At 43.8% G+C, this 17,650-nt stretch overlaps 1 protein-coding gene across 1 annotated transcript in view; it reads right to left on the reverse strand.

Annotated features, from left to right (window-relative positions):
* The window catches only part of Myo1d (myosin ID), a 304,092-nt gene that overhangs the window by 68,680 nt on the left and 217,762 nt on the right, over positions 1-17,650 (reverse strand). Inside the window, exon 21 of the mRNA XM_051158110.1 lies at positions 9,568-9,722. Coding sequence (XP_051014067.1) covers positions 9,568-9,722 — 155 coding nt within the window. The remainder of the gene's footprint in view (positions 1-9,567; positions 9,723-17,650) is intronic.

Raw genomic sequence — 17,650 nt, forward strand, 5'->3', positions numbered from 1 at the left:
ACACAGAGCCTGGTTTGTGCATTTCCTCTGCCTAGGAGCGTTTCTAATCACCATTACCCTCTAACCCCCTTTTCCTCCAAACCTTCCCCTGGTCTCCCTTTACAGCACATCAGGGGATATTTACTTTGCATTTTACTTGAAAATAACTTTTTAAAACTTGAGGATTTAGTGGTTTCATTAAAAAACAAACAAACTACTTTTGGCTGGGCATGGTGGCACACACCTTTAATCTCAGCATTCAGGAGGCAGAGGCAGAAGGATCTCTGTGAGTTTGAGGCCAGCCTGGTTTACATAGCAAGTTCCAGCACAGCAAGACCCTGTCTCAAAACCAAACCAAACCAACCAACCAAACACAAACTAAACAAGACAACAACAACAAAGCAACTCTCTCCCCAACAACTACTTTTGTTACAATGGCTGCAGCCAATTGGTCATCTTAAAATCTGCTGTGCTCAGCTGGACTCCTTCCTGTCAGCTATGAAGCCATTATCTCACAAACTTTGTTGGGTGCAGAGATTTGGATTCCTGTAGGAAATGCTTTAGCAGCCTGGGATGGGGCCTGCAACTTACGTTTTGAGCAAGTACCCTCAAGCAGTGCCAGTGCAGAGGACTTTAGGGAGCCCCTTGACACACAGAGGAAGCTTGTTGCTTTCTCATAATGGATGCACGCTGTTAAACTGCATGGAAATACCATAATCTACTTAACCATGCTTATCTTGACGGACTTTCATATAGCTTCAGGATTTTTACAATGCTATACCATTTCGTCTTTCCTTACTAGGATAATTTTTACTTTGTGTGTGTCTGTGTGGAATATGTGTGTGTGTGTGCGTGTGTGTGTGTGTGTGTGTGTGCAGGTACGCTTGCCTGTATATGCACATTTGGAGGCTAGAGGTTTTTCTTCTGCTATTTCCACCATTGAAAGACAGGACCTCTCAATGAACCTGGAGCTTGCTAGCTGGCCAGCAAGTCACAGGGATCTGGTTACCTCCATCCTGCGGCATGCGCCGCTGTGCCTGGCTTTGGTGGGGATCAGAAGCAAGGTCCTCATGTTTGCACAGCAGGCACGTTATCTAGTAAGCCATCCCCCAGCCCACTTCTGCTTTTTGTAGGAAGGAACAGCTTCCTGTGTTTCACCTCCGAGCATCCTACCTGAATATACCACACCCTCTCCCAAAACTGATCCCTCCTGCATCGATCGGAGACTATGATACTCTGAGAAACACCCATTTCTCTGGTCAAAGTGACTCCCATTGGACAATCTCAGTGCTCTGACTACAGTTACTGAGATAATGGGACCTGGGGTTCTTGGATAAAAGCCCCTAGACTTTCCCCCAAGAATTATTTGCAGACATTTCCAGTTGTACGGAAGGAGTTACTCGGGGACAGTGATGGTGGTAAACAGAGATGAAAGATGGAGGTTGTGACAGGCTTTGAATTCCTAATCACAGTTGTCCCTCTGCCGAGGAGTGCCAGGAGGGGATATGCTGAGGTGTCTGACTGCTAAACATAAATGACAGCTTGGTTGGGCATGTAATTTGAGTCTTAACATTCCTTCTCAAAAGACTGAAGCTGTTGTTCCAAGGGACTCAGACTAGGTTGTGTATGCACGCGCGCACACACATACACACATACACACACATACACACACACGCGCGCGCATGCGCGCGCGTGCCTGCGCAAAGTGTTTTAATCCTTAAATTCAAAGCACCATCATGGTAATACACGGCTATTCACTAGATCTCCACATAAAATATTTGCAGTATAGAAAGGTTTTCTTTTTAAAGTTTTTAATGACCGTGTTTTACAGAACATAAGATACCTTCCTGTAAAATGCATCTTCTTTCATACATTGCTAAAGTGTTGCTTCTTATAGCTATGCAACCTGTCAATGATAAGTTCCATCTAAATTTCAGAGACGCTAAAATTAAATACATATAGTTAGATCCATGAGAACCCAGGATCACCTTCGTTCTGCAATGTCCTTTTCAAGTGTGCCTGTCATTTAAGTGCAAGGCTTTTGTTCTCGGCCCTGTGACACTTTCTAGATCATTGCTCTTGGGGCTGGAGAGATGGCTTAGCAGTTAAAAGCACTTGCTGCTTTTGCAGGGGACTCCAGGTCTGTTCCTAACACCCATGTCAGATGCCTCAGAACTGCCTGTAACTCCAGCTCCACAGCATCTGATTGATGCCTCTGGCCTCCTCTGGTACCCGCAACACATGTGCATATAGTGCCCCCCCCAATAAAAAAAAAACAATCGCAAAACATTGTTCTCTCCTGTATACTGCCTTATCATTATTTTTCAAATCTATTTTCTGCTACATCAACTGCCATTTTCATACTTTAACACTGACTTAACATCTAAAATCTTGGGCTTCCCCTGAACACTTTTAGCTGTTTCTTAGCCAGTGCTTTCATTCACCCATGTATCCTATATTTTCTTGAAGCAGATAGCTTCTATAATATGAATTTCCTGTTATAATTTCCGTCAGAGTTGGCTTTTCTTTTTGGCTCATATTTACATCTTCCTGCTGTGACTCTCTGTCCTTATAGGCTCCACAACTAAGAAGAAATCTTTCAGTCCTGGGGTGCTTACATGAAAGAGGGCACACAGAGCCTTCTGGGTTCTTTCTTCCTTCCACCTGTTTGTAGTTAGAATCCAGCTCAGCTTTGACGCTGGGGAGCTGGCTCATGTGCACAGCCGCCAGTTGTGGTTTCCAAGTCTTTTACTTATTAAGAAACTGCTGATCTGAGCAGGAAATCTCTACACCCTGCTTCCTCGTCAGCTCACTGACAGGGAGAGTCTGAAATTATGTCTAGTTGTTTAGTTGTTAGAGAAAAGCGAAGGAGAAGCTGCAGCCCTCAGCACATCGCATACCCATGGCTCTTCCAGCTCATGAACTTGTTAGTTGCCGACTTTCTACCTTGGAATACCTAATCAGTTGGTCTCCGGACATCCTGCATTACTTTGAGCAGTGCTATGAACAGCACAAGGAAAGAGGTATTCATAAAGGGAAAGGCACTGTAAAAAGATTCCTACTGTCAAGAAGACGGAGTGCTCATCTTCTGGGAGGCAAAGTATGTATGTCTCTGAGGAAGGGCAAGAGGCATCCTACTGCCAGCTGGACCTCTTCCATGACATTAACTACTTAACAGCATTCAACTAGTATTTCCAGAGAATCTTCCACATGCCAGGCTCTGCTTAAAACATGGGGACTGCTGTGAAGAGTAGAGACAAAGCCTCTGCTCCATGGACATATGTCAGCCAGAGTACGTGCAATAGGCACACACGTAGGCCAGGTACGTTGAGTCATGCAGATCAGAGTGTGTGATTGCAGGGAGAACTCAAGAAAGGGAAGGGAGAAGGCTGTGGGGTTGGGAAAGGGCTCCTCCCCATAGGGCGGCCAGGGAAGGCCTACAGGGTAACATAGGAGGGAAGGGAAAGCCATCCCTATCACTGGGTCGTTGTTTGAGGAGTATTTCCAATTTATACACTGAGGAAAGTTTCACTCCTTCCTGGTTTCCATGTACATCTCTCCTGGGCTACATGGCAAGACCCTGGGTGGGAGGAAGCAGTCATATATTCCTCTGAGACAGAGCAAAATTAATGAATAAAAACCCAGGCATAGTGTGCATGCCTTGAATCCCAGCACTTGGGAGGCAGAGACAGGTGGATCTCTGAGAGCTTCAGGATAGCTTGGTTTACAAAGTGAGACCCTGTCTCAAAGAGACAAAACAAAAAGAACAAATCCTCTGTGGCTGGCAATCTGGTTATTCTCAACTGTGTTTATTCTGCTTGTAGATTTTTTTTTAGTTGGAATACGAATTACATTGCTGAGTAGCCAGGTATTTTGAGGGAGCAGTCTAGAAATGCCTATCAAGGATCATGAGGCTGTTTCCCAAGGGAGGCACAGGGACCAGCTGGAAGGTGCTGGGCAGGGATAGGGAAGAGGACGGAGCAAGGGTCGCGAGCTGAGACCCTCTTCTGTTTCCTCCACCATGGTCAGAAGGCCACTCACCTGTCCTACCTGGGAAGTACAGTCTTCTTATAGTTTTGATGGAGTGTTAAAGAAAAAGAGAGAGAGAAAGACAGAGAGAGAAAGTGTGTGTGTGTGTGTGTGTGTGTGTGTGTGTGTGTGTGTGAGAGAGAGAGAGAGAGAGAGAGAGAGAGAGAGAGAGAGAGAGAAACTCCATCTGAGAAGCAGGTCAAATGTTCAGATAAATTCAGCAACAGTGCCCCTTTATTAGAGCAGATATTACAGATACTGCTTGTGAGAAGCAAGGCAGCAGATGGCACTAACTTCTGCTTTCACCATAGACACAGAACAGGAAAAAGGAAATTTCCATTCTGGAGACTGGGGCTATACTGATGTTTCCAGCACCCAGACAGGCAAATGCCTGGGCAGCTGCTCAGGACAGATGGGTCCTTTGACAGCTTAATATTGCAGTTTTTGGTGACTTCTTTGTTAGGAAGGCCAACATGATACTGTCTGTTTACTGATGAGCTGAATCCTCACTACTGGCAGGTAGTCACGGCTGAGTAAGATGCACACTAAGAGACAGGTTTACTGTTCCTAATGCCTGTGAGCAGACTAGTGTGGCCGATCTTGCCTCAGCAGCCTTAGAAAGCACAGCCTCCCCATGTCCCTGTTAGATGGGAGACTGGGAACAGTAGTAACACCAGGAGGATCAAAGCACAGAACTATCACAAAACACACCCCTCGCTTAGAGAGCTCTTTTGTTCTATTTTTCTAATCAGCAAGAGGAACCTATGAAGGAATTGAGAGCCATGTATAAAATACTAAAAACACGCTGCCCTCTATTAAAGTGAAAATGTTTGATAGCACATTTACTGCATAAGGTTGGCAGCGAGGAAGCAGCCTCCATGTCACCTTTCTGCTGGGGTTGAGGTACGCCTTCTCCAGAGCCAGTTGCTTATTTCCTGGATAGCTTTTTGGATAGTTACACGTGTCTATGTCTACCTCTACCTGTATATGTTGGCTGAGTAGGAAAAAAGGGAGGGTGCATCAAGATGCGTGGAGTATATCACCACAAGTAAGGACACTGCAACAAAAGGTACCTATAACACAGATACTTAGGAGGAGGAGGAGGGGTGCCCACATACCAATGTGGACTGTAACATAGCTGCGGAGATTGTCTCTATAAGGAGATGCCCGTGTCCACACGAATGGTGGCTGGCCACACATCATTTTGCACCTTGCCTTGCCTTCTTACTTTAGACATGGCTTTGTGTCAACGGAGAGTGCTCTTGTTGTCCTACTGGTTTTTTTTTTTTTTTATGTGAAAACAAAGGTACTGAGAAGCGCTGCAGAAGCAAGCCTGACGTCTTCACTGACATATCCCGAACACATCTGACTTTAGAGATTTCTCATCTGTGGATTAGCTGGCATGGTCTGTCAGATGTTTCTGGGTGGCATCTGTTCTCATGGTTTATGCCTGAGCCATACCGGTTATCTATGAAATAATCTTCTTTTTGCGCATGTGTGTATGCTGGGATCTGAGGTTCTGTGCTCGCCGGGCATGTGCCTTCCCACGGAACTACATCCTTAGCCCTGAGTAATGTGGGTGTTACTGTTTGGAGAACGCTGGGCAGGTAGTGTACCTGGGTGGGAAAGCATGTGCTTAACACGTGTAAACCCCGTTTACCCCCAGGTCCACTCACTGCTTTCAGATGCTTTAGAATATATGAAACACAGGCGGTGCATGCTCGGGGAGGCAGGACTAGCAGGTACAGGCTGAGTGGGCACTGCAGGAGGTGAGAGAAAGAGGCTCATCTACTGAGAAGTAGCTAGTTTGAGGAATCCCAAGGAAGGAAGTGCTAGGAACTGTCTGTCTTCAGCTCTCCCAAAAAGATGGTGATGAAGACCAATTTACTGAATTGACTTGGCCCTTACTTTTATGCCTTCCATCTCAAGTTAATCCAGAAGTCCTGAAATAATGGGTTCTGCATTCTTGCCATTTGTTTGCCTGGTAATCTTTTATTGATGCCAGACATTAGAATTCTACCTTACCGGCTGTGAACACTTTTGTGTTGTTATAAATACTCATGAGATTTGCCCCAGGCTGCGCTCTATGGAAGTAGGCGGGCTTAGCTTTGAAGATTTACTGGACAGTATTTGCTATAGAAGCACGGTGCCTAGGGCCTACTCTAATTTCTTCTCCTGAGGCAAGATCTCCCTGAGTCCTCACACAAGTGCCTGTGAATGTGGGGACAGGACCTTTGTTGTCCCTGGCTCTCACCTGGGTGCTGTTCCCTAGCTGTGGGGTTCCCCTCATCACATACTTATCTGGAATTGCTTAAGGGGGTCTCTAGGGGTATCTGAATGCCTCTCCTCTCTGGCACATTGATCTTCAGACTTGCTGGCCTAGTCTCCTCAGGCCAGTCCTAGCCTCAGGGAGAATACTATGTTCTACCTGGGTCCCTGAGTGTGCCATAGCCTGGCAGCTCTGCCCAGAAGGACTCACCTTGTTTTCACCTCTCAGCAAGCACTGCCCATCCTTGCCTGATGTCCTAGGTCTTAAAACTGTATTTTTTTTTCATGCATTCTATTTTTTTCTTTGTTGCTTAGGATAGTGGTGTAAAGGTCTGGTCCCTGTCAACCCACCTTGGTCCTCTCTTTTCCATTGTTTCTTCCTTTTTTTTTTTTTTCTCCCTTGAGACAGGGTCTCTGTGTAGCTCCGGCTGATCAGGAACTTGCTATGTTCACCAGCTGGCCTTGAACTCACAGAAGTCTACCTACCTCTGCCTCCTGGGTGCTGGTGATACTGTGCCTGGCTCTCAAACTCTTGATCCTCTAGTCTGTGTGTAGTGAGTGCTAAGATGACAGGAAGGTGCCACCACACCCAGCCTTTTCTGTTTTTGATACACACATAAAGCTTATTCCTGAACTCCTCACTTCTCTATCTGCCTTTGCTTATTTTCCCTGCATTGTTCTCTTGCTGCTTCCTAGCTACCTGCTGAAGGGTAGCCTTGGGGGAAAGGAGTTACCCAGATAATTGTGTTGTGGTTTCGGTTTGGGTTAGGGCTTACATAGTGTGGTTTTGAGCTGCTTTCCCTCTGACTTCTGACTACAGAATGTGCTTGGGAAAAATCTAGAACATAAAGAGTTGTGAAAAGCCAACCCCTCTCCTCTAGATTTCCATCACGAAACAGGGACAAATAAGATTACATGCAACAGTACCAAGCTTGTAAAACACACTGTGAGCTGTGATGATCTCAACAGTGATAAGAGACCAGATAATAAAGGACAATGGCCAGAAAAATAAAATTAACTTTTCCTTATCAAGCAAGTATCAGGTTGATGATAACTAAGCTGAAATTTCCAGCTTACTCTTTTGGTTTTAGGAAAGGGAGATTAATACCTTATCATTTATTGATCTCCAAGGTCATAAGACAGAAAAGCAATGAATAAACTGGAAAAATTTTACCATCTTGTCAACTTTCTTCTCTTACACGTAAGAATTGTGAGGAAGTGGCAAATTCTCTCCTACATGATAAGTAGGAGGTACACACCTAGGAACAAGCCACATCAGGTTCCAGTCGTGAGGAGAAGGCTTTTAAGGACAGCTGGAGTTTACTAAACAAGAAAGCAGACTGAGATAGGAATACTTCAGTTCCTCAGGCAAAACCAACTGTATTTATTACTACAAGTCTTCCAAGTAAGAGACAACAAGCGGTGATCCCTTCTATTGTCCGTACTTTGCCATGACTAAATATTTACAGGAAGACGAGCCTGCTCATGTGAGTTAGGGACATCCACTGCAGAGGCCTCCATAGTAACCTTTCATGCTGAACGCCTTTGTATGCGTCTTAGCTTTACAGATGTTTGGCAGATGCAGGGAATCCATCTGGGCGCCCAGCCTCCTGGATGGTGCCACCCACACTCAGGGCCAGACCCTTACTTCTCAGCTACTGCCACACATGATAACTGTCTCGGGAACACTCTCACAGACACCCAGTAGTGTCTTAGGTATCTCTCAGTCCACTCAAGCTGACAATATGGATGGACCATCACAAAGCTCCCCCCCCCCCACTGGTTTTTTTTTTTTTTTTTTTTTTTTTTTTTTTTTTTTTTTGAGACAGGGTTTCCCTGTGTAGCCCTGGCTGTCTCGGCATTTTCTCTGTAAACCAGGCTGGCCTCGAGATACACCTGCTTCCTCCTCTGAGTGCCGGGATTAAAGAAGTGCCACCACCACCAGGCTTACTGATATCTTTTTAAAGTCAATTCCATATATTCTATTTTTTCTACCAGATGCTCACTAAGCATAGTTTATAAAATATATAAACATTTAAAGATCCCTTCTGATTTAGAATACAAGATTTAATAATAAAGGGTAGTGTATTCAGGAGGCAGGGGCAGGTGGAGCTCTGTGAGTTTGAAGTCAGCCTGGTCTACATAGAGATCCTGTCCTAAACCAAACAAGACTGCTTATATTACATAATATACATTATCAGGAAGAACGAGACAGTAGAACTTGTGGACATGGGTACAACCCTGTCAGGGAGCTCTGAGCACTTCTGAGAATGTGGGGACATCTTTCAGGAGGAAATGGAACTGCCACCTGTACCATTTGCCACCACTGATTTTGTTGCACGGCCTTGTTCTCTCACCAAGACAGGGTGGGGGTGGGGAAAGGACGGCACACCACAATGAGAATATAAACGTAGGAGAAGACACTGTTCAATACTCCATGATCACTCAACAGCAAAGAAACTTTCATCTTCTGCATTTCAGCAAAAACTCGACAAACTATTCTCCTGCTTAAAATTATTTACTGAATAGTCCCCTCCACTGGGTGGGTGGGTGAATCTGTGGTCCATATTTTAAAACACATTTATTATTTTTATGTGTATGTGTGCAAGTGTCTTGCCTGCATGTATGGTCTATGGACGATATGTATGCAGTGCCTACAGGGGCCAGAAGAAGGTGTCAGATCCCCTAGAATTGGTGTTACAAATGGTTGTGAACCCGTTTGGGTCCTCTTAATAGCTGACTCACCTCTCCAGCCTACATTTCTTATATCATTGTTCCAACTCACCCTGCCCCTTCCCCAAGACGCCATTCTATTTTAAAGTGACTCTTTCAGAATATGCTGTTTTCTGTCATGACTGTTTCTATAATAGTTTCTTCCCATCATGGGAATTTCCTCAACCTTTATGGACCTACATGCTATCTTACATCTGCTTTCTAGTTTGTTTATAGTCATGGCAGACACACCAGCTGATTATGTTTTGGTGCATGCAAAGCAGTGGCTATAGAAATATAAAGCGATTCCTTCCATTGTTTGGGTTGAATTACATTACATTTGGATTGGCAGTGATGAAATAACCATGAGGGAATCTCTCAGTGTTGGCAAAGCTAGATACAGGAGAAGTAGAGGACCATTCCTAGCCTTGAAATAAGGCTGGATGCTAATTTTACCTTCTAGGGAACAGACGCTTTAATTGTCCTTGTGGAGGAAAACTACAATATATTCACATTGGCACAAACCAAGGTCAGTGATAAGTATGATTAAACATTTTAGCTACAAAAATAAAGCTTTACCTCTTGAAATGATTCACCAGGACTCCAACAAGTTCTCCAATTCGACTCTCGTGGGGTGGCTGCTTGCTGAAGAGGCAGACAATGAGGTCTTTGTTGTCTTTTGTGTGGAACACCACAAGCTGGTCCTTCCCATTGGAGACACTTAGACCAGTCAACTGCAAGGAGGCAACACATGGAAGACCATTAGGGAATCTCTCGGAAGAATGGATGAAATCAGGTTATAGCAACGGTGCTGATGACTTCTGCCTTTTCCAAGTTTGATGGAATTAGGAGACAAAGGAAAATGATAAAGGTAAGAAATAAATGAGATTGGAAATCAAGGAAACAAAAAGATGATTGTTTCAGAAAATGAATAAAATTGACACGCTTCTAGCTTAAGAGAAAAATGGAGCTGGGCACGGTGGTGCACACATTTAATTCCAGCACTCTTTAATCCCAGGAGGCAGAGGCAGGAGGATCTCTGTGAGTTTGAGGCCATGCTGGTCTTCAAAGAGAGGTCCAGGACAGCCAGGGCTATTACACAAAGAAAGCCTGTCTGGGGGAGGGGGACCGGGGGGGGGGAGGAAGGGCGGGAGGGAGGGAGGGAGGGAGGGAGGGAGAGAGAGAGAGAGAGAGAGAGAGAGAGAGAGAGAGAGAGAGAGAGATTATGACTAGGACTGCGACTGCAAGGGGCATCACAGCCTATAAAGACAACTATAAAAAGGGAATTATTTGAACAACTCTACGTGCAACAGAGTACTCAACAACTTAAAGCCAACAATTCCTTGAAGGCACAAACTACTAAACCTCCCTCTCCTCCAAATAGCCTGACTGATCTGTATCTGCTGAAGCCATTGAATCTCCAATTAGAAATATTTCCAAAGAGAGATTCCAGGCCCAGTTGATTTCATTAGTGAGTTGCACCACACATCTAAAGAAATACCATTAATTCTCCATATTTTTGTTAGAAAATAGGAAACACATCTAACTCATTTTAAGAATCATTATTCTGATACCAAAAATAAATAGCATAAAAATAATAAACTGATATCCTCTATGACCTTGAATATAAAACCATTAGCAAACTGAATCCAATAAAATATTTGAAAACACAGAATGAAATAAAAATAAAACAAGGCCAAAACCAAACAAACAAAATGCCTGGTCCTACAAAGACTTTTTAAAAGCCAAAATATTTAGAAATCCAACAAAGTGTGTATAGGACCTATCCATTGAAAACTATTAAATGCTGATAAAGTCAAATTACAATACAGATGAAAGAAAAAAGATCCTAAACAAATGAAGAGAAGATACATTTAGAGACTAGAAAATTCAATAGTGGTTAGATGCCAATTTTCTATAAGTTGATTTACAGATATAATCCAAGATAAAATGTTTTGGCTAAATATAAAAAAAAAAAAAAAAACAACCTGTGAAACATACATGGAAAGGTGAGGGAGCTAGAACAGCCACAAAAGTTTTGAAATAGAAAAGCAAGCTCAGAAATACAGCCACACAACTATGACCCACAAAGGTGGAAGGGTGACTCAGCAAAGAAAAGACAACTTAGAGAGCTTGGGATAGATATTTGGGCATCTACACTCCAACAGAAACAAATGTTTATTCAAGTAGTGGTCCTTACTCTAAGACTTTTAGAAGGAAGCTAACAATAGGGGATGACTTCACTAAAGAAGGAATACCCAAGTAGCAAGTGAACACAAAAAGGTGTTCAACATTCTTGGCAATTTAGGAGATGCAAATAAAAATTACAATGAGATACTACCATGAACTTGCCTGAAAACAAACCAGAACACAGACACAGACAAAGACACACAAATTAGTGAAAACCTCAAACTTGTGTGTGTGTGTGTGTGTGTGTGTGTGTTTCTTCCAGTTTCCAACCATTTTATAAAAAGTCAGTGTCAGAACTTGTAGAAGACAGGGTAGGGATGGTTGGGGCGAAGTGTCAGCTCAGGAGGTGTCCATTGTTTCACCTTTGAGCTCACTGAAGAAAATTATACATTGTTGCTTACAGCAGCTCTATAATGACCCCAAATGAATGCAATCAAATGCCAATCAATAGGTGAATGGATAAACAATGCAAGAGACATCCATAAGCAATACTCAGCAATGAGAAGGTACAAATTGATGATACAGATTATTCGACAAGCATAAACATCAAAGGGTTATGTTGAGTGAGTCTCCAAAAGTTACATATGTGCATGATTCCAATTATGAGTTTTCTAGTATGATGGAGCCACTTTGTGCCCCAATCAGGCCAGTGCTTACTACAGTGCTCACAGACCTGTATAACCAGCGCCACATATGAAAGCCAATTTTATTACATGTAAATTAAAAATTACGGCTCCCTGGCTATTTGCCTCCCAAGGCATCCTACTCTGAACAACAAAGCAGACATCAGAGTGATCTCTCATCTTGGGTGTTTGTTCTCCCATTGCAGGCAATACTGCTGTGCCACCTTCTGACTGCCACTGGTGCCGTCAGCGAGCAAGCAACTAGCAGGGAACAGACAGCTGCAGGACAGTGCACATGCTGGCACCAGGGCTGGATCTAGCAGAGATAGAAACCTCTTTCTCATGGGAGTCTATACAGCCGGGTTCTGGAGACTATCCAAGAACAGGAGAAGACTCATCAGCTGTAGATCTGGAAGGCCAAGGAGACTCACACATTTCACAAGAAAGCAGGGCTCAAGGTGCTCAGCTGATACGTTAACGTAGAAACTAGAAATCAGGCTATGAGTTGACTCACACTCATGTTTTTTCCTATCATACCCAGTTTAAATTCCTTGTCTTTTCTTTCTTTTTCTTTTCTTGAAGTGCTGGGGATCCGGCTCAGAGCCCTGAGCATGCTAGCAAGTACTCTACCGCTTAGCTATACCCCCAACCCTATCACATGAAGCTTCCCTAAACAACACACATAAATGAACATAAGATTTGTAAGTCAGTATTCCTATTACAGTGTTTCCACAGGAGGAGAGTTCTCGGGTAGATTTTGTTTGCTCATTTACTGTGTGTGTGGGCACCCAGAGGCCATGGAGCTCATGCATGGAGGTCAGAGGACAACTGGTGGGCGTTGGCTCTCTCCTTCCACCATGTGCAGCTCAGGGATGGAACTTGGTGGCCAGTGTCTTTACCCACTGAGCCATTCCACCATCCCCTGGCTATGGTGCATTTTAACAAATGTCAGGTCAGTGTTTAACGGAGAGGAAGGAAAACAGTTAAATAATTGGAAATCATTCACCAACCTTTGTACAAATGGCTGTGGTAAGACAATACAGCAATTTCTCTGCCACTCAGACATACTGCATCCAGATGATTTTTATGTGGTTAAATTAAAAATATCATTTTCATTTGAAAAAACGTTTTATGCCTATGATGCTTCCCTCTCATTTGATTATTTTATTTGTGAAATCCAAAATTGAATTCATGTAGCACTTCACAAGAAAGCTTGATTAAAGCCTAATAAAATGAGAATTAGAGTAGCAGCAACTGGCGATGCTTCCCAGGGGCTCCAGGGGCTGGGAAGAGCAGCTGGAGGCTGCAAGCTGCTGTGACCCTCGCTTGTGCGTACAAAGAGGACCCTTCTCAGGGTGTCCTTCCTTGGCAGCCCCCTAGTCTACCAGAGCTCTCCCCACTGCCTTTCCCTGTGGAAGGGCAGCTTCGTCTGCTGCAGGGAAAGAATTAGTTTTTCCCCCCCAGTATATACTTAGGCATCAGGGTGTGCCAAGTCCTGGGAGAAAGACAGACAGCAGCATTTCGCTTGCTTCACTGAGAAAGTCTCCTTCTGTTCTGGGAGGTGTCACAGTGAGTGGAAGGGCTGCGGGTTGGAGGAGACCTGCCTGTGCTGCACACATGTGATCTCAGACACCATTCGGTTTCTCGTGGTTCGATCTCATGTCTTTTGCCAACTCTCTGGCCAGTGGCATGGAACTCTTGTTGATGCTGCTGCCTCAGAGCCTTCCAAATGCTGGAATTACAGGCACTGTCAGGCCTGGATGGCAATTCCTATACAACTTAGAATGCTCTCTTATGCAGAGAAGTGTGGAAGCCATCCTGATTACCTAATTCTGGTACCAAGATTTGATGAAGTATAAATGTTTCATATTCTCTTTCTCTTGTTGTCTTATATGAATGCCCCGCCCCCCTGTGAGACAACCAGATGCAAATATCATAGGTTCAGATGGGAAAACCTAAAGTAATCAGTAGGCTGAATTCACAAGTGAAAGGATGGCTTGCATTAGACAGACATTAGCAAAGCTCAGTTGATTAGGAGGCTGCATCTTCCTGCTACCTTTTTTTTTTTTAATCCTGTCAATCTTTTTTTAAAAGATTTACTTATTTGCCTACATTACATGTACACTTGCATGCCAGAAGAGGGCACCAGATCTCATCATAGATGGTTGCGAGCCACCATGTGGTTGCTGGGAATTGAACTCAGGACCTCTGGAAGAGCAGCCAGTGCTCTTAACCTCTTGAGCCATCTTTCCAGCCACTTCCTGCCATCTTATGATCTATGCTTATCTAACTAGAGGGCATTGCTTGAGGTCAGACTCGATAGCTTTTAGTTCTTTAGGGCAAGCATAAATTCTGGATATGCACTTTTAAACACCTTATGTATACAAACAATAACCCTTTCGGCAGCAAGTGGCCAGGGCTCATCTGCATTTATTACTATTTCATCATTCTTATTGGTTATAGCCTTTTCTAGCTTCTTGGTAATCTCTGGCAATAAATGCTGTAGGCAGAGGAGAAAACAAATTTTCTCCTTGGAATTAAGAGTCTGAAAGTCCTCAGATCTGTCTCATCATGGAGAAGTGCACCTGGATCTTTCACTATAACCAAAACAAAAGGATTTTGCATGTGGGTGTGGATGTACACACGCATGCATGTACACATACACACAGATGCCTGCAGAGGTCAGAAGGGAATCTCCTGGAGCTGGAGTTACAGGTGGCTGTGAGATGCTTTATGGGGGTGCTGGGAACAGAACTGGGTCCTCTGGAAGAGCAGGATGCACTCAACCTCTGAGCCATCTCTCTAGTCTGTAATGTAAGTTTTAATTGGTGGACATATGCCATCTATATCTTACTTATTTTTTTTATAAGATTTACTTATTTATTATGTATAAAGTATTCTGCCTACACGTACACCTTTCCCTCCAGAAGAGGACATCAGATCTCTTTATAGATGGTTGTGAGCCATCATGTGGTTGCTGAGAATTGAACTCAGGACCTCTGGAAGAGCAGTCAGTGCTCTTAACCTCTGAGCCATCTCTCCAGCCCTATCTTACTTATTCTTATAAATAGCAGGTAAAAGAAATAATTAACTGAAAATAAAAAAAATGTAACTCCCACTCCTATATACCTTGAAGTGTCAGTTCAACAGGATTTTTAAAATTTGAGATATAGGGGCTGGAGAGGTGGCTCAGCAATGAAGAGGACCAGCACCCACATGATGGCGGGAGAGACTAAATGATTCAGCCATAGCACTCCAGGCAGAGGCCTGAAAGAACCGAAACACAACAGATACCTGCACACTCATGTTCACAAGAGCCAAGTTGATAGCCCAGCTTCCTATCAACAGATAGATGGGTTAAAAGCGGCATATATATTCGGTGGAATTTTGCTCAGCAGAAAGGAAAAAGGATGTCATGATGTCTCTTGTAGAAAAGTGATCAGGGCTGGAGATGATTATGTTAAGCATGGCAGACTCAAAAAGACAAAGGTTGCATGTTTTCTCTTGTGTACAGAACCCTAGACTTCTCCCGTATGTGGAATCTAGATATACATGATATGGAAACAGCAGGGGGACTAGTCAGGAAGAGAAAGAGGATTAGTGGGAGGGAGAAGAGCAGGCAGGAGAGGAGAGTGGGAAGTGAATATGGTCAAAGCACATGGCACAAAGGATGAAAATACCAGAAGAAAACTTATTTTGTGCAATCGGTATATGCTAAAATTGAAGTATAAATTACAATATAATTTGCACATGTGTTATATGTAATATTTAGGAAAAAAGTCATAGATTTTCAAGTATACAGATGGATGATTCTGACACCAAAGTTAAGATGCGAAATATACCTTCACACCAGTGTGTTCTTCCTGGCTGTTCTTTTTCATTTCTCAGTCTCGGTTCCCGATCTGCATTAAACCGACTTGAGTATTTTCTGGGGATGGGTGGGTGGGCTGTGACACAGTCTCACTCTGTAGTGCAGAAGTCCTCCTCCTTCAGTGTACCAAGCACTGGGATTACAGGTGTTTTAGCCACTGTGCCCAGCTTTAAAACCTCTTACAGGCTACAAAGATGATTACTTAAGACTATTAAGTCTAAGGATCCATTGTAGTAAGAATAAATTCACAAAATACTGAACTTTTCATTGTTTACATGGGTATATACTGCTAGACTGAGAATTTTAAAAAAAATTATTAATCTTCAGAAGGGCCTGATAGAACCCTGTCTCAAAATTAAAATAAATAAAGGCCTGGGGATGTAGTTTGGTGTAAGAGCGCTTGCTTAGCATATATAAGGCCACATGTCCAGTCCTTAGTACAGAAAAATAAACACATATAAAATAAACTAATTTAAAAATATTTGTATTAGTTCTTTGAGAATTTTATAAAATGTGCTTTAATCATAATTACTCTTGTTCCTTTTCCCATCTCTCTCCCCCTTCTCCACTTTATGTCCCCTTTCTCTCTTTAAAAATAACCTACTGGGTCCAATTTGTGCTGACCATATACTTGTAGATGTGGGTGCATCCACTGGATATGGTCACTATACCAGGTGACACACTGTCTCTCCTTCCCCTAGAAGGCACCAGAATCTGGGAATCACTTCAGTTAGGGTGGGGCTGATAGTCTCTCTTTCCTTCTGCTGGAATTCTGGCTAGACTGATTGGATGCAGGTCTTATACTGGTAACCACAGCTGTTCCAGTCCACAAGTATAGTCGTCCTGTCAGAGCTAGGACACACTGTTCTGTTCCGGCCCTCCATGACCTCTGACCCTTACCACCTTTCAGCTTCCTCTTCTATAATGGTGTCTGAGCTTGACAGGGGGTAATGTAGATTCTCATTTGTGGCTGAGCCTTCATTAATGCTTATTCTGTGCATTTTGGTCAGCTGTGAGCACCTGGCTAACTACTGTCTACTGCACAAGGAAACATCTTGGATGAGTTCTGAGCGCTGCATTAATCTACAACAAATTCTAATTTTTTTTTTGAGACAGGGTTTCTCTGTGTAGCCTTGGCTGTCTTGGACTCACTTTGTAGACAAGGCTGGCCTCGAACTCACAGGGATCTGCCTGCCTCTACCTCCCAAGCATTGGGATTAAAGGTCTGTGCCACCATGCCAGGCTCACAAATTCTAATTTTTAAAGGTGACTATGCTGGTGTTCCTAAAGGGGCTATTTAAATTCTTATGGTAACAGAATGTAGTTTTTTTTCCTCACACTTTCCTTTGGGCTGGGGTGCCATGTAGTACACTTGCCTTGCATGCTTGAGGCCCTTGGTTCAAACACTTACAACTAGCAAAAGTGCTTGAAAGGCAGTTTGAAATTTAAGCTGTGTTGGCTGCTGTGGCAGATAGTACCGTGGCTGAGGGCCACTGTAACTGTCACTGTGATTGTCTGTTTTCTTTCACATCCCCCTTTTCCCTCCTGTGTCTTTACACCTCCACCTGATTGCATCCCCAAGCACATGTCAGACAAAACTGTGGGTTCCGAAAATAACAGCTGCAAAATGCAGAGTCTCAAAAGCGAGCTCCAAGAAGCTGCAGGGTTCAGAAGCATGTGATTCACAGGCAAGGGTTCAGGGTCTGCAGACAAAAGACCACTGAGACGGTCCTGGGAGGAGACCACTGTGTCCTGACTGCTTTTGCGGCTATGGCTGCGGCTGGGAAGTGACTGTCCTAGACTTACTCTGAGGTCTTCTCGTCGTCGGGAGGATCTCTTTGCTCAGCTGCCTACAGCCCTCTCAACACACATCTCGGAGGACCACAGTAACTTGGGGATGTCTGCCCTTCGGAGAGACGTAGGTGTCGATGAACTCGAAGTGGCCATTAAATCTCCCCAGGTTCTGCTTGTATTCTGA

This window comes from Acomys russatus, chromosome 16 (genome assembly GCF_903995435.1).
Source record: "Acomys russatus chromosome 16, mAcoRus1.1, whole genome shotgun sequence".
Taxonomy (NCBI): Eukaryota; Metazoa; Chordata; class Mammalia; order Rodentia; family Muridae; genus Acomys; species Acomys russatus.